The sequence below is a fragment of the Schistocerca americana genome, chromosome 4 (genome assembly GCF_021461395.2).
Source record: "Schistocerca americana isolate TAMUIC-IGC-003095 chromosome 4, iqSchAmer2.1, whole genome shotgun sequence".
NCBI lineage: Eukaryota > Metazoa > Arthropoda > Insecta > Orthoptera > Acrididae > Schistocerca > Schistocerca americana.
Genome location: NC_060122.1, coordinates 837,547,600 through 837,565,734, shown reverse-complemented (window position 1 = coordinate 837,565,734; position 18,135 = coordinate 837,547,600). Strand labels below are relative to the sequence as shown.

The 18,135-nt window shown below is 40.6% G+C and overlaps 1 protein-coding gene across 1 annotated transcript in view; it reads left to right on the top strand.

Moving 5' to 3' along the window:
* Positions 1 to 18,056, top strand: part of LOC124613845 (sorbitol dehydrogenase-like) — an 84,606-nt gene extending 66,550 nt beyond the window's left edge. The window contains exons 4-6 of the mRNA XM_047142569.1: positions 1,770 to 1,945; positions 3,147 to 3,268; positions 17,850 to 18,056. Coding sequence (XP_046998525.1) covers positions 1,770 to 1,945; positions 3,147 to 3,268; positions 17,850 to 18,033 — 482 coding nt within the window. The 3' untranslated portion in view covers positions 18,034 to 18,056. The remainder of the gene's footprint in view (positions 1 to 1,769; positions 1,946 to 3,146; positions 3,269 to 17,849) is intronic.
* The last annotated feature ends 79 nt before the right edge of the window (positions 18,057 to 18,135 follow it).

The window sequence follows — 18,135 nt, the reverse complement described above, 5'->3', positions numbered from 1 at the left end:
GATTACAGGTATATGTCAAACAATAGTAAATGTACTACCAAACCTTCACTGCAGCCAACTGCCTCAGAAATGGCCTTACATTGCACCAAACTAACAAACTTTATCAGACAACTGCACTCCTGATTATCTCACTTGTGCACCACAACAGTGCTATTAGGAATGTAAAAGAAAAATGTGGGGAAAAAAAAACTGTTTGAGGCAAATACTATTCACCAAAGGTTTGCCACAATATCGCCGCATAGCACTACCGACAAGGTACTAGTGTGTCGCAATTGATGAATTGCATGAACTGCTATGCTGCTGTTGCTATTGCTGCCGCTTAGTAAACGATCGCCCAAACCATAAGCAGCTGCCACACGTCGACGCAGAATCACTGGCACAAAAGTGGCGACCTTCTCAATCGTATACTTCATATTTTCTTCTCATTCTCGGGTACTGTTGGAGGAGTTAATATATATCCTTCAACTGTTTATTGTTCCTCACGAAATTTCCGATTCAACTGCAATGCTAGTAATAACTAAAGCACAGAGTAATTTGAGTTATTGACTGGTTGCTATGAAGAACAACTGCAAATTCCAGAGAAAATGTTCTTTGCAAGGCAATAATTTCCTTTTAATTTTGAATTCTTCTAATCTTCTCAATCAAATGTTAATACTTACTAACACAGACACATCCAATCGCCCGATCACAGTCTCCAGAAACACGACGTGCCTACGTCTGTAATGGTCTGTTTATGTGTGTATATATTTTATGGTCACTGTAGATTATAAACTTTACCTTTTTGCACTTGGAAGCAGTTGCAGAAGTACTGTGACACAGGTATGTTGGCTTCAGACTCCTTTTTCTCCATTGTGATGCCTGTGCCAGCCTGAAAAGTTACTTAAAAGACTAGCTTCTACTGAATGATTTCAGACTCCTCTCCTTTGCAATACGTGTATTCAGTTTCAATTACAACAACTACATTGCATCTTTCACGGTTCCTTACAACCTCAAGTTATAGAACAATAGCATTTTACATCTCTCGTACATCAGCGGTGTCAACCTGAGACCAACTTTTCCTCATAAAGACGTCAACAGTAAAGTTTCCAATTCCTGGACCACAGCACATCTCCTAGACACACGAAACCAGCACAGAACAACCACTCACTGCAGCAAGTGCCACAATGTGCCATCTGAAGACCCATTTCACGGATACATTGCATCCACCCCGGCACATGGTACAAGTACAATGAAAAAAAAACTCCGTGCACAGAAGGCAGGTCAAAATGTCTACTAAATTGAAAAGAAAATTCCTTTTAAAAGTCATTAGCCCAAAGCGACCTGTTACACCTCAGTGCCAGTGATGGACGGTGTTCTGTTCACTATAGGCCTTCCACAAAGATAAGTAATGGGCGGTGCAAGCTGGAGGAGATTCCATCATGTTCTGGGAACATTTTAATTCCAGAGCAACTGGGCATTTTGTTGAAGTAATTATATCAGAACAGCTTGATCAAACTGTTTGATAATCAGGTTGTCTGCTTAATCAAGACTATATCATTACCAGCCTTGTCTTCCAATATTATAGTTTTCCCATCCATCAGAATAAAACTGGAACTCTTATTGGTGATGAGAGGGGGAGGGGGGGGGGGGGGGCAGTGCAGATTGGCCATGGGACAGAACTGACAATACGTTTACATTTTTATAATTTATACAAGTGATTAAAAAATTTCTTATCAAAAACTAGAAAGATCTTTTAATTCCAATAACTAAAAATATTTCTTTTAACTTAGATCTGCTGCCTCACCGACTGGAAATGGCAAAGAAGATTGGGGCAACATCTACACTTCATATCCGCTCTGCTGATAAACAAAAAACTGTTAAAGAAATAGTCAGTCTCTTAAAATGTGAGCCACACATTTCCATTGAATGCAGTGGATCAGAGAATGGTATATGTTTGGCAGTATTGGTAAGTATATGTAATGTTATCACACAATTAAGCAACACAATACATGTGAGGTTAGGCAAATCCACAGAAACAGTCAAAGCATAGAATTGCTCATGAGTATATGTGACCCTGAAGTGGAAAGTCTTCTGAATCATAAGTGCAAAAATCATCAGATACATTACATTCGCCAGTAATGTAATTATGGGTCAAGTCTTTGGTCTGTAAATAATACTAGATGTGGACTGCCTTACAATGCCTCAAAATCTTTTCATTCAAACAATTTGTCCACAATAGAATAACAACAAGAGGAGGCGGGGAGTTGCAGACAAACACAATGAAAACTACTTTTAAATACTAAAGCTTTCGGACAAAGTCCTTCTTCTGCAGTAGAAAATACATGTGGTAGGGCAGTTGGGAACTAGCACCTTGAGTGGTGGGCATGTTTGTGGAAGTTGTGACTGTGATTTGTGTGTGTGTGTGTGTGTGTGTGTGTGTGTGTGTGTAGTTTTTACTGCAGATGAGGACTTTGTCCAAAAGCCTTAATACTTTAGCAATCATTTTCATTCTGCATGTCAGTGACAATGCCTCCTCTGTACTGTCAGTGGCAATCTATCCTTTCTATACTGTTGTTTCTTCTTTCTTCATTTATTTGATTACCAGATCTTAAACATTTTGATATTGTGTCATATGTTCTTGTTGATAGCAGAGGGTGAAACCCAATATTGGTGCATGGCATATTCTCCTCCAGTAGCACCAAGTACCCAATACCTTCACACCCCTCACTGATATGGGCAAGACACCAATACCAATGTCGGATGCCCCACTTTGTGAGGAAGTATATACCAGTTTCAGACCTAGCTTTTGAAACTAACAAAGTATCTGGTATGAGACACTTTACGTCACCTCCTCTCTTGCCACTGCCAGTCAAAATTAAGTGATAACTTCTTCTGCCACAAAGATTTGAACTAGTTATCTCCCCACTGCGAGTTGCTGCCTCAGCTTGTGCTGCATCACTTGTTCATGGACATTTAAAATAAACAAATATGTAGCACTCATTTGAAGACTTAATTACCTGGGATGACAAGAAGTAACAACTAAGTAAAAGAATTTGGGACATGAAAGGACATACGAGTTAAACAAAACACGTATTGCCTTGGTCACGTATGAAGTTCCATCATAATTCCTGGATTAAAAATACACAAATCTGCAATATTTCTTTCAGGCAACAGCGCCAACAGGTGTGGTTATGCTGGTTGGAAACAGTCCACCAGAAGTAAAAGTGCCTTTGATAGAAGCCAGCTTGAAGGAAGTTGACATACGAGGCATATTTCGCTATAGCAATACGTAAGTTATTTCTACTATGTAATCAAACTTGGGGGAATATTTATTATTTTAAGAAATTTTGGAAATTTGTTGTAAGTTCCTATGGGACCAAACTGCTGAGTTCATCGGTCCCTAGGCTTACACACTACTTAATCTAACTTATACTAACTTATGCTAAGGACAACACACACAGCGATGCCCAAGGGCTACCCCGCGCGGCTACTATTTTAAGAAATGTGTCATCATCATTATCTTGGACAGTTTCCAGCCACTGGCTGGGTCTGTCAGGGACACAAGCCTCTCCATTGTGTTCTGTCTTTCCACCATTCCCCCTCTTCCACCTTCGTCCAGTTTTCTCCTCTTCTCGTCACACATTCCTTCACTCCCTTCACCCATCTATCTCTTGGTCTTCCCCTGGGCCTCTTCCCCTCCAGTTGCAGATCAAACATCCTCTTTGGAATTCTTCCCTCATCCATTCTCTTCATGTGTCCATACCACTGCAGTCTTGATTTTTCTATCCTGTCCTGTACTGGTTCCTCCTTTAGTCTTTCCCTCACGTACACATTTCGCAATCTGTCTCGTCTTGTTACACTCAACCTGCTCCTCTGGAACTTCATTTCACTAGCTTATATTCTACTTTTGTCGCTTTTGTGCATTACCCATGTCTCACTTCCGTATGCCAATATGGGGACAAAGTAGGTTCGGTATATAATTCCCTTGGATTTCTGTGGCACCTTCTTGCTCCAAATAAGTCCCCTAATGCATTTGAAGAACTGCCCTGCTTTTCTGCACCTTTCATTTATTTCCATTGCGTTTCCCCCTTTACTTTCAATCATGCTTCCCAGGTACTTGAAGTTCTCTACCACTTGTAGTTTTTCCCCTCCACAAGTTATATCCACATTTGGCCTATTCTTCTTCCTTGTTGTGACAATTATTTCACTTTTCTTTGCAGAGAAATGCATTCCATATTGTGCTGCCGTTGCCTCCCATACATCTAACTGCTCTTGCACCTCCTTCTCGCAATTTCCCCATAACATCAGGTCATCAGCAAAAAGCACTGCTTTCATTTTATGATCTCCAATTACATCTGATACTTGCTGTAGGATTTCATCCATAACAATAATAAACAATAAAGGCGAAAGTGCACTTCCCTGTCGCAGCCCATTTTACAGCTTGAACCATGCAGTACGTTCCCTCCCCACTTTCACACAACTCTCACTTCCCTCATACATTTTTCTGACTTTTCGTGTTCTCTCTTCATCTATCCCTTTTACGTTCAGCACATCCCAGAGCTTGTCCCTATAGATACTGTCATACGCCTTCTCAATATCTAAAAAGGCCATGATTAAGTCCTCCCCGTACTCATAGTGCCTTTCCTGCAGTTGCCTTACCGCAAATATGAGGTCCGTTGTTGATCTTCCCGGTCTGAAACCATACTGCTCCTCTTGCAGTCTACTTTCAATACTGCTTCTTAATCTCTTCTCCAGGATCTTTTCATAGATTTTTCCACAGTGGCATAGCAGGGTGATTCCTCTGTAGTTCTCACATCTCCTTTTATCCCCTTTCTTGAAGGTCGGGACTATAATTCCTTTCTTCCAATCCTCAGGAATTCTGTTCTCCTTCCACACCACCCTCAGCACTCTGTATAGCCACTGGGTTCCTACTTCTCCTGCTGCTCGTATCATATCCACTGTTACCTCGTCCCAACCTGGTGCCTTGCCCCCTTTCATCCTCTTTACGGCTTCTTCCACTTCATTCCAAGTTAGATCATCAATTTCCCCACTATTATAATCGTCTGCTGCCTTAGGCTCTCAATCGCTGTTAGTTACCCGCTTGACGGCATTCAACAGATCTTCAAAGTACTCCTTCCAAATCTTTTTGAGCTCATGCATTTGCTCCACAACTCTTGCATTATTATCCATGATCCTCAGGCACTCGCTTCTGTCGTTCCTCTTATTTCTTACCATGGTGTAAAGTACTTTTTTGTTCCCTTCACTGTCCTCTTCTAACATTCTTGTCCATTTTTCCATCCACTTCTTCTTCTCCGCCCTTACTATGGTCTGTGCCGCTTTCTTGCTTTCCTTATATTTTACCCTAGCTTCCTCTGTTCGGGTCTGGAACCATTCTCTGAAGGCTTTGTTCTTTCGAAGTACTGCCTCTTTACATAAGTTGTTCCACCATGGGGTTTCCTTACTTCACCTCTTTGTGCTAGTTCTTCCGCACACAGTCTCAGCTGCCTCAACTAGAGCCCTCTTACGAAATGTGTCACGTTTACAAAATTTTAAAACAGCTACCACGTATGTTATGCATTGTTAGTTCTAGTTTGCTAAAAAAATCTTCTCACAGTGAATCTTTGCAATAAATAAGAATCACTCTATTTTCCAAAATGAATGAAGTTTTTTTAAAAAAATTGTGCCACAGTATAAATTAATTTTCCAATAACAAAATGCAACAGCACTGTTTACTTCAGTTACTTGTAGCCTATCACATCACTAGTGAAGAAATACACATTTGTTGGCTCTTAGCCCTCTCCACTTGGGGTCTTAGTGATCTGCCTTTCCTAACTAACCTTCGCCACCCATACTCTCTTCCATGAAGATGGAACTAAAAGTTTCCAAGCATAGATAATTTTAAACATATCCATTGGCTATATTTGAATTTCACCCCCAAAAGGTATAGAAAGGGCAGTCATTCTCTCACAATGCAATTTTACTTTTTCCAAGTGTGTTTTCATTACGACACGAATGAATATTAAATATCATTAACATTAAACTTAATTACATTCAGTATAATTATTTTGAATGTCATAACTAAAGGAAAAGTGGTACAGGTTAATAATACGCAAACACAAGAGCTGCATAGAGAGAGAGAGAGAGAGAGAGAGAGAGAGAGAGAGTGTGTGTGTGTGTGTGTTGTGTGTGTGTGTGTGTGTGTGTGTGTGTGTGTGTGTGTGTCAGGCTACTACTTTCCTGACCTGCATGTACAGCTTAAGCTGAAGCTTAACCCACACTGTATTTCATTTAACTTTCATTCAGGTTGTCTTTCATACTAACATAATTTTACTTCTGTTAAGTGCTGCATCTCTCATTTCCTTCAGATGAGATACAAGTTAGTCAACATTAATATAGTGAGTAAAATAAGCCACAGTATTGTTCTGAAAATGAGACAAGAAATTCTGGAAGGATAAATACAGTACCCACTTTGCCACCAAGCAGTGCTTCAGTAAATCTGTAACAATGTCATATGCGCTCTGAGCTATCAGATCAATAGGGTCTGTCCAGCATAAGACCAAAACTTCATTTCTCTATGAAGATTCCCCTGAAAAGGGATGATCTAAAGGGCGATTCAGAAAACACAAATAACGCGAATCAAAACCGCTGGATTCAATGAAGAAGGGAAGTAAAATTGGGTGTATGCTGCAAGAACTGAAACTAGTGGTCATATAAATGCTGATAACAATATTATGAGAAGGAAAGTTGCCACTCACCATACAGCAGTGATGCTGAGTCACAGACAGGCACAATTAAAAGACTCTCATAATTATAACTTTCAGCCATTAAGGTCTTCATCAGCAAGAGAAACACATACACCACACACTCACGAACAATTTGACTCGTTCCACATCATTACAAAATATCGTATTCATGATCCATGGAACTAGTATTAATCTAATCTAATCTAATCTAATCTAATCTACTCAACTCACACACACAACTGCAGTCTCAGGCAACTGAATCCACACTGATCAGCAGCACCGGTGCACAATGAGAGTGGCGACTGGGTGGGGGAAAGGAGTAGGCTGGAGCAGGGAGGGGGAGGGATAGTATGGTGGGACTGGTGGACAGTGAAGTGCTACAGGATAGAGGGGGGCTAGGGGTGAGGTTGGGGGGGGGGGGGGGAGAAATAAAAAGACAGTGAGGTGGTGGAATGACAGCTCTGTAGTGCTGGAATGGGAACAGGGAAGAGGCCTGATGGGTGAGGACAGTGTCTAATGAACCTTGAGGCCAGGAGGGTCACAGGAACGCGGGATCTGTAGTAGGGAAAGTTCTCACCTGCACCATTCAGAAAAGCTGGTGTTGATGGGAAGGATCCATATGGCACAGGCTGTGAAGCAATCACTGAAATAAAGGATAACATGTTTGGCAGCGTGTTCAGCGACAGGGTGATCCACTCGTTTCTAGACCACAGTTTGTCAGTGGCCATTCAAGTGGACAGAGAGGTTGTTAGTTGTCATGCCTATATAAACTGCAGCACAGTGGTTCAGTGGTTACAGCTTAGCTTCTAAATCACATGACTGGTTTCACAGGTAGCCCCACCTTTGACGGGATAGGTGATGTTAGTGACCAGACTGGAGTCGATGGTGGTGGGAGGATGTATGGGGTAGGTCTTGCATCTGGGTCTATTACAAGGGTATGAGCCATGAAGTATGGGACTGGGAGCAGGGGTTATGTAAGGATGGACGAGTATGTTGTGTAGGTTTGGTGGACTGTGGAATACCACTGTGGGACGGGTAGGAAGGATAGTGGGCAAGACATTTCTCATTTCAGGGCACAACAAGAGGTAATCGAAACCCTGCCGGAGAATGTAATTCAGTTGCTCCAGTCCTGGGTGATACTGAGTTACGAGGGGAATGCTAGATGCAAGACCCGCCCCATACATCTTCCCACCACCACCTACTCCTGTCCGGTCACTAACATTACCTATCCCACCAAAGGCAGAACTTAACTGGGAAACCAGTCATGTGATTTATAAGCTAAGTTGCAACCACTGTGCTGCATTCTATGTAGGCATGATAACTAACAAGCTGTTCCATAAAATTTCGGGCATGCAGACACACAAATTCAACAGTCTTTGCACCACAAAAATATGAAGCTACATGACTAACAAGCTGTCTGTCTACATGAATAGCCACCGATAAACTGTGTCCAAGAAACAAGCAGGCCACCCTGTTGCTGAACACGCTGCCAAACATGATATCCTTCAATTCAGTGGCTGCTTCACAGCCTGTGCCACATGGATCCTTCCTACCAAAACCAGCTTTTCTGAATTGCACAGGTGGGAACTTTCCCTGCAACACATCCTACGTTCCCGTAACCCTCCTGGCCTCAACCTTCATTAGTCAATGTCCTCGCCTATCCAGGCCCTTCCCTGTTCCCATACCAGCACTACACAGCCATCGTTCCACAACCACACGCAGTCTTTTTATTTCTCTCCTTTTCCACTACCTTCCCCCCACCTCTCCCGGCCCTCCATCTAACTTGCAGCACTTCACTGTCTGCCCCGTCCCTACCCCTCCCCACTGCAGGCTACCCCTTACCCCAACCCAGGCGTCGCTCCCATCATGCACTGGTGCTGCTGCTTGCAGTGCAGTTTCAGTTGCCCGAGACTGCAGTTGTGTGTGTGTGTGTGTGTGTTTTGTTGACGAAGGCCTTAATGGCCAAAAGCTACAATTGTGAGAGTCTTTTAGTTGTGCCTATCTGCGACTCGGCATCTCCGCTATACGGTGAGTAGCAACTTCCCTTCTCATAATATTGTTACGTTCCATCCTGGATTTTCCATTGTTTGATTTTTGCCTGGTAACAGTATGTCTTTATACACAGTTTCTGTCCAACAAATTATATCAGAAATGATATTCTCTTCTCACGCGGACAATGTACCTAGTTAAAATAAACATTATAGTAAAATTCATGAATGATGGCAGTTTGCACAGGTTGTGGCATGGATGAGATTTGCACTGTTGCTGGTTCCAAGTGAAAGTTGCTATAAGGTCATACACGTGCGCTTGAAGAAAATGTGTGTCCTGTACATTGTCTCTCACTTGCTTATGTAGTATCCCAACAAATGTAATACAAATTCATTAAATAATCATTATGATCACTTTTAATGATGGCACTGGTTATGACTTTAATGATGGCACTGTTTATGACATCCACAGCAGAATGCTCAGAACACTGTGGAACGCTCACTGGCTGTCGGGGAATGAGTGACGAAGGTGTGTTGAACAAGCCTGAACTCAACTGTCATAATTAATAACTCCAGCTATTTTTTGAATCTGACTGAAGTAGTTGGACAGACTACTACAGAAGCCAGAGATCTTGCACTGAATCAGTATATTGAGAAATTGTGATTGATGGCAATTGTATGAATTGCAGTGTAAATACTTATTCTGAAATAATGGACGATGAAAAACAAATCCAACAGAAACTGGATTAAACATAAATTTGCACTGCAGAAGTTCTCAGACAGAATAGAAAGACACTGAGTGAGGCAAACAGACAATTCCATCTAGAGCTTCAACAAAGGAAACAAAGGAGAAAACATCCTTCGAGCACATTGTACTTACTAAAACACATGGTACTTTCCTAGCATTCTGAGAAATACAGATATAATTATTTATTTGTGTTGTTTTCTTATTTCATGCTGATTTTATCATTCATGCATAACTATCACACCCATCATCTTCAGTAACCTATATAGCATCATGAGGTTTTGTCTGTCCTTACAATTTTTCCTTTCCATTGCTTCTTCTTTTGCCAAGTTAACTATTACACATGCCTTAGCAAATGTCCCACTAACCTATGCTTTCCTGTGGTGAGTGCTTTCCAGTTTTAACCTTTCCCTAGTATTTCTATTACCTCTTCATTTCATGTGTTGTTTGTCAGTTTGATTTTAATGTCCTTGTTTTCACACTTCTGATGAAATCTTCTTATGGAAAATGGCTTTTTTTTTTTTTTTTTTCTTTTTTCCTCCAAGCATTACTCCATCTAATCAAATGTCTTGCCCGAAATCATATACTTTACATACTAAGGAGCTCTACAGGACACTACAGTGGCTTTCTAAGTGTCAGCATATCAATCGGGTCTCCATTTCAGTCACGTGGGTCAATAAATGAAAGTAACAAACTGGATTTCACACAAACAGTGCTTTTGAATGTCTTGTTGATTATTATAGTTCAGCTGCTTGGTCTCCAAAAAATGTCATTTGTGAGCCTATGCTCAGGTGACAAGAGCAAGTAACTGGTTAAGTATGTATGGCACCATTCTAATGTAAATGAAGTAAAACAATTTCCAGTACAATATAGACTTTCATTTTTGAATACAGTAATACATGAGGTCCAGTACAGGCGGTAATTACTGTGTGGCAGCGAAACTTTGTGGATATGCTAATGTGTTAATGCGGAACAAACTAATGCTTGGATAAAACCTAGTACCAATTTTGGCTGCCAGGTGCAAATCTGGCACTGTAAGTGCAAGAAAGATGTATAGAAATGTTTCGATATTAAATGTATTAGGAACGGGATGTGAGCAGAAATGGTCAAAGAAGTGAGAAAGCCATAAAGTGTATTTTATTATTAGCCACCACTACACAATTTCTTCAGTATCAGCACCACGGGACATTGACAAGATGCTTTACAGCACCAGATTTGCAACTCGTTGCCACAAAGGAACTAATTTTTTTCCAGCATAAATCACTTCTGCATTAACACATTTGAAAAACTACCAAGTTTCACTGTCATACGAAAATTACAGCCCACACTGGACCTTTGTGAGTAGCTGCACTTTAATTACAAGGGTCTGTCAAATGAAAATGTGACAGATAGAAAACAAGTAAGTAAAATAAACATTATTTCACAAGTAATCACCACAACTGTTAATAAATTTATCCCATTGTGAGACAAGAAGAGAAGAGCAATGCCTTAATGGAAAAATGCTTGTGGTGGCCTACTGAAGCATAACTGTACTCGCATGTGCTTCTTCACCTGAAGCAAATTGACGGCGACAGATGTCTTTCTTCAGGGCTCCAAAAATATGGAAATCACGTCGGGAGAGATCGGGACTGTATGGAGAATGTGTAATGGCTCCTTACTGAAACTTCTGCAGCATAGTCTAAACAACAGCGCTGGCATGTCAATGGGCACTATCCTACAACAGAATGGTAGCATCTGCAACATTCCTTGGCATTTGTACTAGATGGTATTCTTCTATTTAAGGAAGATGAAGGGGAAGGTGAAAGTGAGGGGGTGGGGGTATCGGGACTTCCCCAGAGCTGGCATGCTACACTGCTGAAGTTTCATTGGAAAGCCCTTGCACATCCTGTATAGAAGTCCCGATCTCTCCACATGCAATTTCCATATTTTTAGAGATCTGATGAAAGATATTCGTGGCCATCAATTTGCTTCAGGTGAAGAGGAGCATGCCTGGGTACAATCGTAGTTCCACATGCAACAACAAAAATTTTACCTTGAAGGCACTGACTGTCTTGCTTCATTGTTGGATAAATGTATCAACAGTTATAGCAATTAGTTTTGAAATAATAAACAGTTTACTTACTTTTGCCCACTGTGGCGCGTGCCCCCGGACTCCAACCGCGTGCTGATGTAGTCGACGCCGCAGAGCTGCTACTGCCACAGTTCTCGCGGCAGATTAGAGACACGATGCGACATAACATCAGTCCCCATGGATTAATGGGAGAAAAAACCTGAAAAACTTCCGAAAAGGCGTTCCTCGCGTAGTCGTCATATCTCAATTACAAGTCCGCAGCGTTTCCACTTACATGAACTCGTATAATTGATGCTTTTTATTAATATTGTATTGTTAATTGCCCAGATTTGCAGTAGATATTAATTCTTCTCTCGTTCGCATAGCACACACCACTGACTGCGAGGAAATATTTTAGTTAACAGTTTTTTCTTACGCTGTTGTCTCGTTGCTATGGAGTTATTGTGCTGGTATGCAGCGAGATCCAGAGATACTCTTTGATTCAGTCTTTGTAAGATTGTGTCGTAATACGAAAATATTTTAAAGTTCACTTCTCAACTAATGATGTGAATATTTGCACTTCAATGAAATAGTCTTTCATGAGTAGTCGTTGATTTAGTCATTTATCAAACTATTTAATGATGTAGTCCACACCGGGTATTTAACTGGTAACGAACAGCTTATTATTATTTTGTCACTAAATAGTTATAACTCCCACACCACACGGAATAGTTTAGTTAAGTCAGTGCGATTGAGTTATAGTTTCTTGGCAATTACCACAACTCAACACTTTAGTATAATTGTTTTATCTTCATGATGTCATGTACTTGGGTCCTACTCAAGACTAACTGCATGTATTCTTTCATAGAATGTTCACTTCTCCTAAAGGTCCAACTAATTTAAAGTCAAGTCCAATGTTCACTAATTCCGTTATTAGATTTCATTAACCCGTAGTGCACGGTTAAATGAGTCTATCTGTTCCTGTCTCAGTTCATAAAATCAGTTTCTTAAGCCGTGAATCCCGTCACGCAACAAACACTTCTAAACTCGAAAACAATCTCGTCATGATTCGCAATCTCAATAATTCAGATCAGAACTGCTCTGTTCTGATCTGTAGTTCTAGCAAACGACTTCTTCTGTGGAAGAGCATTGTAGGCGCATTGAATTTCTTCAGTGCGCTTACAACTCTCTTCCACATAAAAGTTATCTCTGATGACATTACTTTGGACTTAACTTTTAAGGTATTAATTTCATATTTGTCACATGGATATTTGTCCATTGCTGAAATACGATGTTTCTTCTTTCTCTATCACTAACAAATATGCTCAGTGGTGTACAATGTAGTTGTTGACAAAACTCTCCCGTACCAGCCCATCGGCAAAGATGTCGCAACCGCCAAGACAACCCTCCCCACTTCATGCTCCTTTTTAATTGACTTTAAGGTGGTCGTTGGGGCGTTACACCACATGTCTCATTTTCATCTATAAACGTTTTTAAGTAATACTTTAATATGTTAGGTTACTGTAACTGCTGCAATATCTTTAAATTTGTTGCTTTTATATTATATACACCATACAGTATTTTATTCAATATCGCAGTTAATCTAGTTTTTATTTTACCACTACATAGGTACAATGTATGTTATATTCCTAATTAATACTTTAGATAACATTTCTATAATTTGGTATAGATAGTTCTGGCAGGATGCAAATACTTTAGGAGTAAATGAGACCCTTCACTGAATGTCATACGCGTTCAGCTCATAGACAGGCACAGAAAAAAAATTTAAAACTGCTAGCTTCTGCACAAGTCCTATCACAAGCTACAACATACAACACCTAAATTGCAGGGGGACTGTGACAGTGGGTTGTATCAGTTGCGGTGGGTTGAGGGAAAGAAAGGCAGGAAGCGGGAAAGGGGGGGGGGGATGAGGAGGTAAGACTGGCAGCTCAGGAGGAGGTGGCAGGTGCACAGGGTACGGGCGAGAGGCACGGGCACCAGAGCCGGTAAGCTAGTGCCGTGCACGATGGCGACAAAGTGCAGGAATGGACTGGGAGAGCGACATGACAGAGGAAGGGGGGGCAGGAGGATTACGGGAGTGAGGTACGTGTTGCAAACGTAATTCCTATCTGTGTAGTTCAAAAAAGCTGCCGCTGGAGGGGTTCATATTGCATGGGTTATGAAGAACTCATTGAACTAGAGAAAATTCTTGGTAGGATACCGTACAGAACCAAAAACATACAGGCTTTTTCAACCAATCAGGCACAGAAACATAAAAACAAAAGATGTTATTTTTAAGGAAGATACTTCTAAACAGTATGAAGAAGAAACCGAGTAGAAGGAACCAAGTTGACTGTTCATCCTATTCACGGAACAGAAACAGAATGAAATAATGACAACTCAACTAGAAGGCTGCATTGCATGTTATCAAATGTGGAAAGTAATACAAATGTGTGTTCATAAGCAAGACCTGGACTATTATGAAAAAATATGACCAGTTATAAGGAATGACTAATTATGGTATTTATTTGTTGTGGCTGCTAAATATGATCTTGACATCGATTTCCTAGATGTTATCTCGGCTTTCTTACAATGTGACTTATATGAAGTAATCTACATGAAGCTTCCAGAAGAAGAGCCAGTTACCAAGACAGCAAGACTGTTCTTCCCCCCTGGCACTGCATCTGGAATGTTGAAATTTCACGACGATATAGTTTGAAGTTTTTTCTACAGAGGGTATTTTGTTTTCAAGTCCAGCTCTAGCGAGAGAAGTCTGAACTAGGAAACAAACGTGGCACACATGGTACTGTTGTCAACTTGTGAAGAGCAGCAAAGCGTAGTTCAGTATTTGTGGGCCAAAGGGCATAAACAGAGACAAATTCAAGAGACATGTGTCGTTTGTACGGGGAGGACTGTACGGACCATTGCAGTGTCTCCAGGTGGTGCGCACTCTTCTGAGAGGGCCGTCTGGACCTCGGTGATTCTCCACACTCCAGGCGGCCGGTGCCAGGTGCAACCCTGCGGGATGTCGAAGCCACTGAGGCAGCAATTTTGAACAATTGGCGTGTGCAACTGCGAATCTTATCACAGCAGTTCAACATTTCCTACAGTGTGTTGTACGATACTGTTCCCAACAGATTAGAATTTTGTAAATTTTGTGCTTGCTGGGTGCCTAAGTACTTGACAGGCAACCACAAGGGCCAGTGAATGATGACAAGCTTGGATCACTTAATGCATCACGCCACAGAACGGCATTACTTTCTGAAAGGAATTGTCTCTGGTGATGAGTCGTGGGAGTATCACAAGCCCAAACCTGTGCATGCCTCTATGGTGGAAGCATTCTGGTACCCCAATACGAAAAAAATTTGAAGTGACTCGGTCTGCTAGGAAAGTGCTTGTGACAGTGTTCTGGGACTACTCAATGCATTATTGGTGGATTCTGCTGAATGTGGGACCACTGTGAATGCTACAGCCTACATTAAAACTTTTGTTAAGTTGTGTTGTGCCCTTCATGACAAGCACCACAACATTAATGCTAACAGTGTCAAACTTCTTCGTGGCAATGCTCAGCTGCATGTTGCTGCTAGTTTTTGTGAGAAAATCACCAAATCTGGGTGGGAGGTGCTCCAGCATCACCATACAGTCCGGATCTTGCACTGTTGGACTTTCGCCTGTTCGGTCCCACAACGAAATTCCTAGCCGGCCAATGCTTTGCGACAGCTGTGGAAGTGAAATCAGCAGTCTGCAGTTGACTAAACTCCAACAGACCAGGCTTCTATGAAAGGGGCATATCAAAACTGGCACCACGATGGGAGAAATGTGTTGAAAACATTGGTGACTATGTATACAAGTAGGTAAACAATGTAAGTTCACTTGTAATTTTTTTTATTTTATTTTGTTACCTATTAAACTTTTTGGCAATAAAATTATTTTGCATTACTTTCCGATCTTCCCTCATAGTACACTGTTGAATCTAAACCCTGAAAGGTCAATAGCTGATCCACACGCAAAAATCAAGATTCAGATATTTTAATACTTGCCATTTATGTGGATGGTATGCTAATTTTCAGTAACAATACAAGAGAAAGAAATATTCAAAATCAAAGTAAGAAATGTTCAAGCAGGAAGTTCTTCAAGTACCCATTAGCTGTTTATGTATCCATATAACTAGGAACTGCATGGAAGGTTGCTTGTGCATATAACCAACACGGCGAGCCAAATTCTTAACAGATTTGACAAGAAAGACTGCAATAAACCTGTGCCACTAGACAATAATAATGTCCTCACTCATGATATGAGTCCAAAAACAGTTGTTGTTGTTGTGGTCTTCAGTCCTGAGACTGGTTTGATGCAGCTCTCCATGCTCCAAAAACAGAGCAAGGCAAAATAATATGAAGAACATACACTATCATGAAGTAATAAAGTTAATGGATGCGCTCAAGTAGGAACAATGCTGGACCTATCTTACTCAATAGGTACTGCAAGTGACTTTTGTAATGATCCCAGGAAATGCCACAGACAGGCAGTCAAAAAGAGCTGTAGATATCTAGAAGGTATCAAGACTGTGAATCCACCATTTTATAAAGAGGAGGACTGCCTCATAATTGGTTACTGTTATGCAGGTTGGTCCGTAGATTATGAGGACAGAAGATCAACAACTGGTTATCTATTTAAATATCAAAGAGCTCTGGTCCTGGCAGAACAGCTGACTGTGGTCTTATGCAAAGCTGGGACACAATATGTGGCCCTGACCTCAGCACGCCAAGGTGCTCTACAGCTTCAAAGATTAAATATTGAAATTATCTCCAAGCCCCTAGAAGGACTCATTACACTACTGTGTGACAACACGACAGGAACTGACTTGGCCAAGGTGTGGGTCTCATTGAAGCAATATGATACGGGATACAACAGATTCCAACAAAGATAACGTGATGTGATGGCTATCTACGCAACACTCAGGTTCCCACAGGAGCGATACGACAAACAACAAGACGCAGCCTTAAGTGTGGCATGTTGCTGCACGCCTCTTCACAGGCAACTTCCAAATATGTCACATATTTACTTGAGACTGGTAAGATATACGGCCCTGCTTCCAGCTTTAAAAACATTCTGAATGTTAGCTACATTTGGTACACAGTTTCATATAACCTAAAATGCACCATATGGAAACTGGCATTGACTGTATTTTTTGCTACAAATTTTTCAAAATTTTCACTGTGCTTTACTTAATTTTGAAGTATCACAATCACTATAGGCAATGGGCAATACCAAAACGAAAATCAATTCATTATCGAGCTGTGACATCTGACTATAATCTGCAAAATATCAACGTTTTTTTACCATATAGTTTCCTCAGAATTGAATAAGAAAGACTGCATATCAGAACACATGTGAATCCCAAAACAGCGGTTTTTAATTTTTTAAGGAAAGGTTTACTTAGAAAGTAACTACATAAACGGATCTAGCATTGCCTGATCTAAATAAAACAATTTTTTTAAGCACACTGCACAGCTTGAAATTTCCCTCCCGGTGTATCATACAAAACAGTTGCGTGAAGTAAATAGCACTCCATGCTGTGCCACACAATATGATAGAGAATCATATTGCTGTTGTATCACTGTTGTGTCAGTCTGAGCCAGTTAAGCTGCTTCAGTTGTGTTTATACACACTCCATCAATATGAGTCGCTTCTGCTTTGTATTGAGAGTTGCATACTGTATCGCCTCAGTGAGAAATGTGCCTAACACTGTTGGCTACAAGAGTCAAAGAAAACATATAGGCACTACTACATAACAGAAAAAAAGTCAGCACAGATCAGTGTGAAGCACATAACCTCAAACCAAATTCTGGCAATCTGATGAAAAACTCTTGCAAAGCCTCATCATCAGATGCTGCTGCTACAAGGCTTCGGTCTGATTAATGTAATTTTGGTTTTTAGTCATAATTCTAGGGGGCAGGGAAGAGGAGAAATCAGAATCTCTACAGTGCTATGGCATACACATTAATAAAATAAAAAGATGTATAACATAATTAAATACCGCTTATATATTACTTTACTAACATCTACATAAGAAGAAACTTGTGGATCGATAAGTCTGTGATTGGAGATTTGTTGGCAAGTGTACATTTTGATCATGTCGCTAGTAGAAATGTTTCCTATGTTCATCATTATTCATTCATTTGGCCATCAATGTTACATGTGATTGCTAACTTTATAAGCTTACCTTAACTGTGCAGATACCTTAATTGTTTAATGTTTAGGAATTCCAAGTGGAAGGAAAAAAGGAGACCACTACCAATGGTAATGAAGAGCTAAATAAAATAATAGGGTAATTTTTTTTCCAGGTATCCAACAGCTCTATCAATGGTAGCTTCAGGTGTTGTTGACATCAAACAGCTTATAACACATAAGTACCCTCTCAAAAAAATTGCTGAAGCATTTGAAAAAGCTCACACAGGAGAAGACAATCCAATTAAAATTATGATATACTGCTCGGATAGCAATGAGAATTTTACTTCTCATGAATAATGTAAACATAATTAAAAAGTGAAGCAATAAACATTGAAATTTTCAGTGATTAAGCAATAGATTTATAGAAGTTCACCTTTATATCACTGAGAAAAACTAACA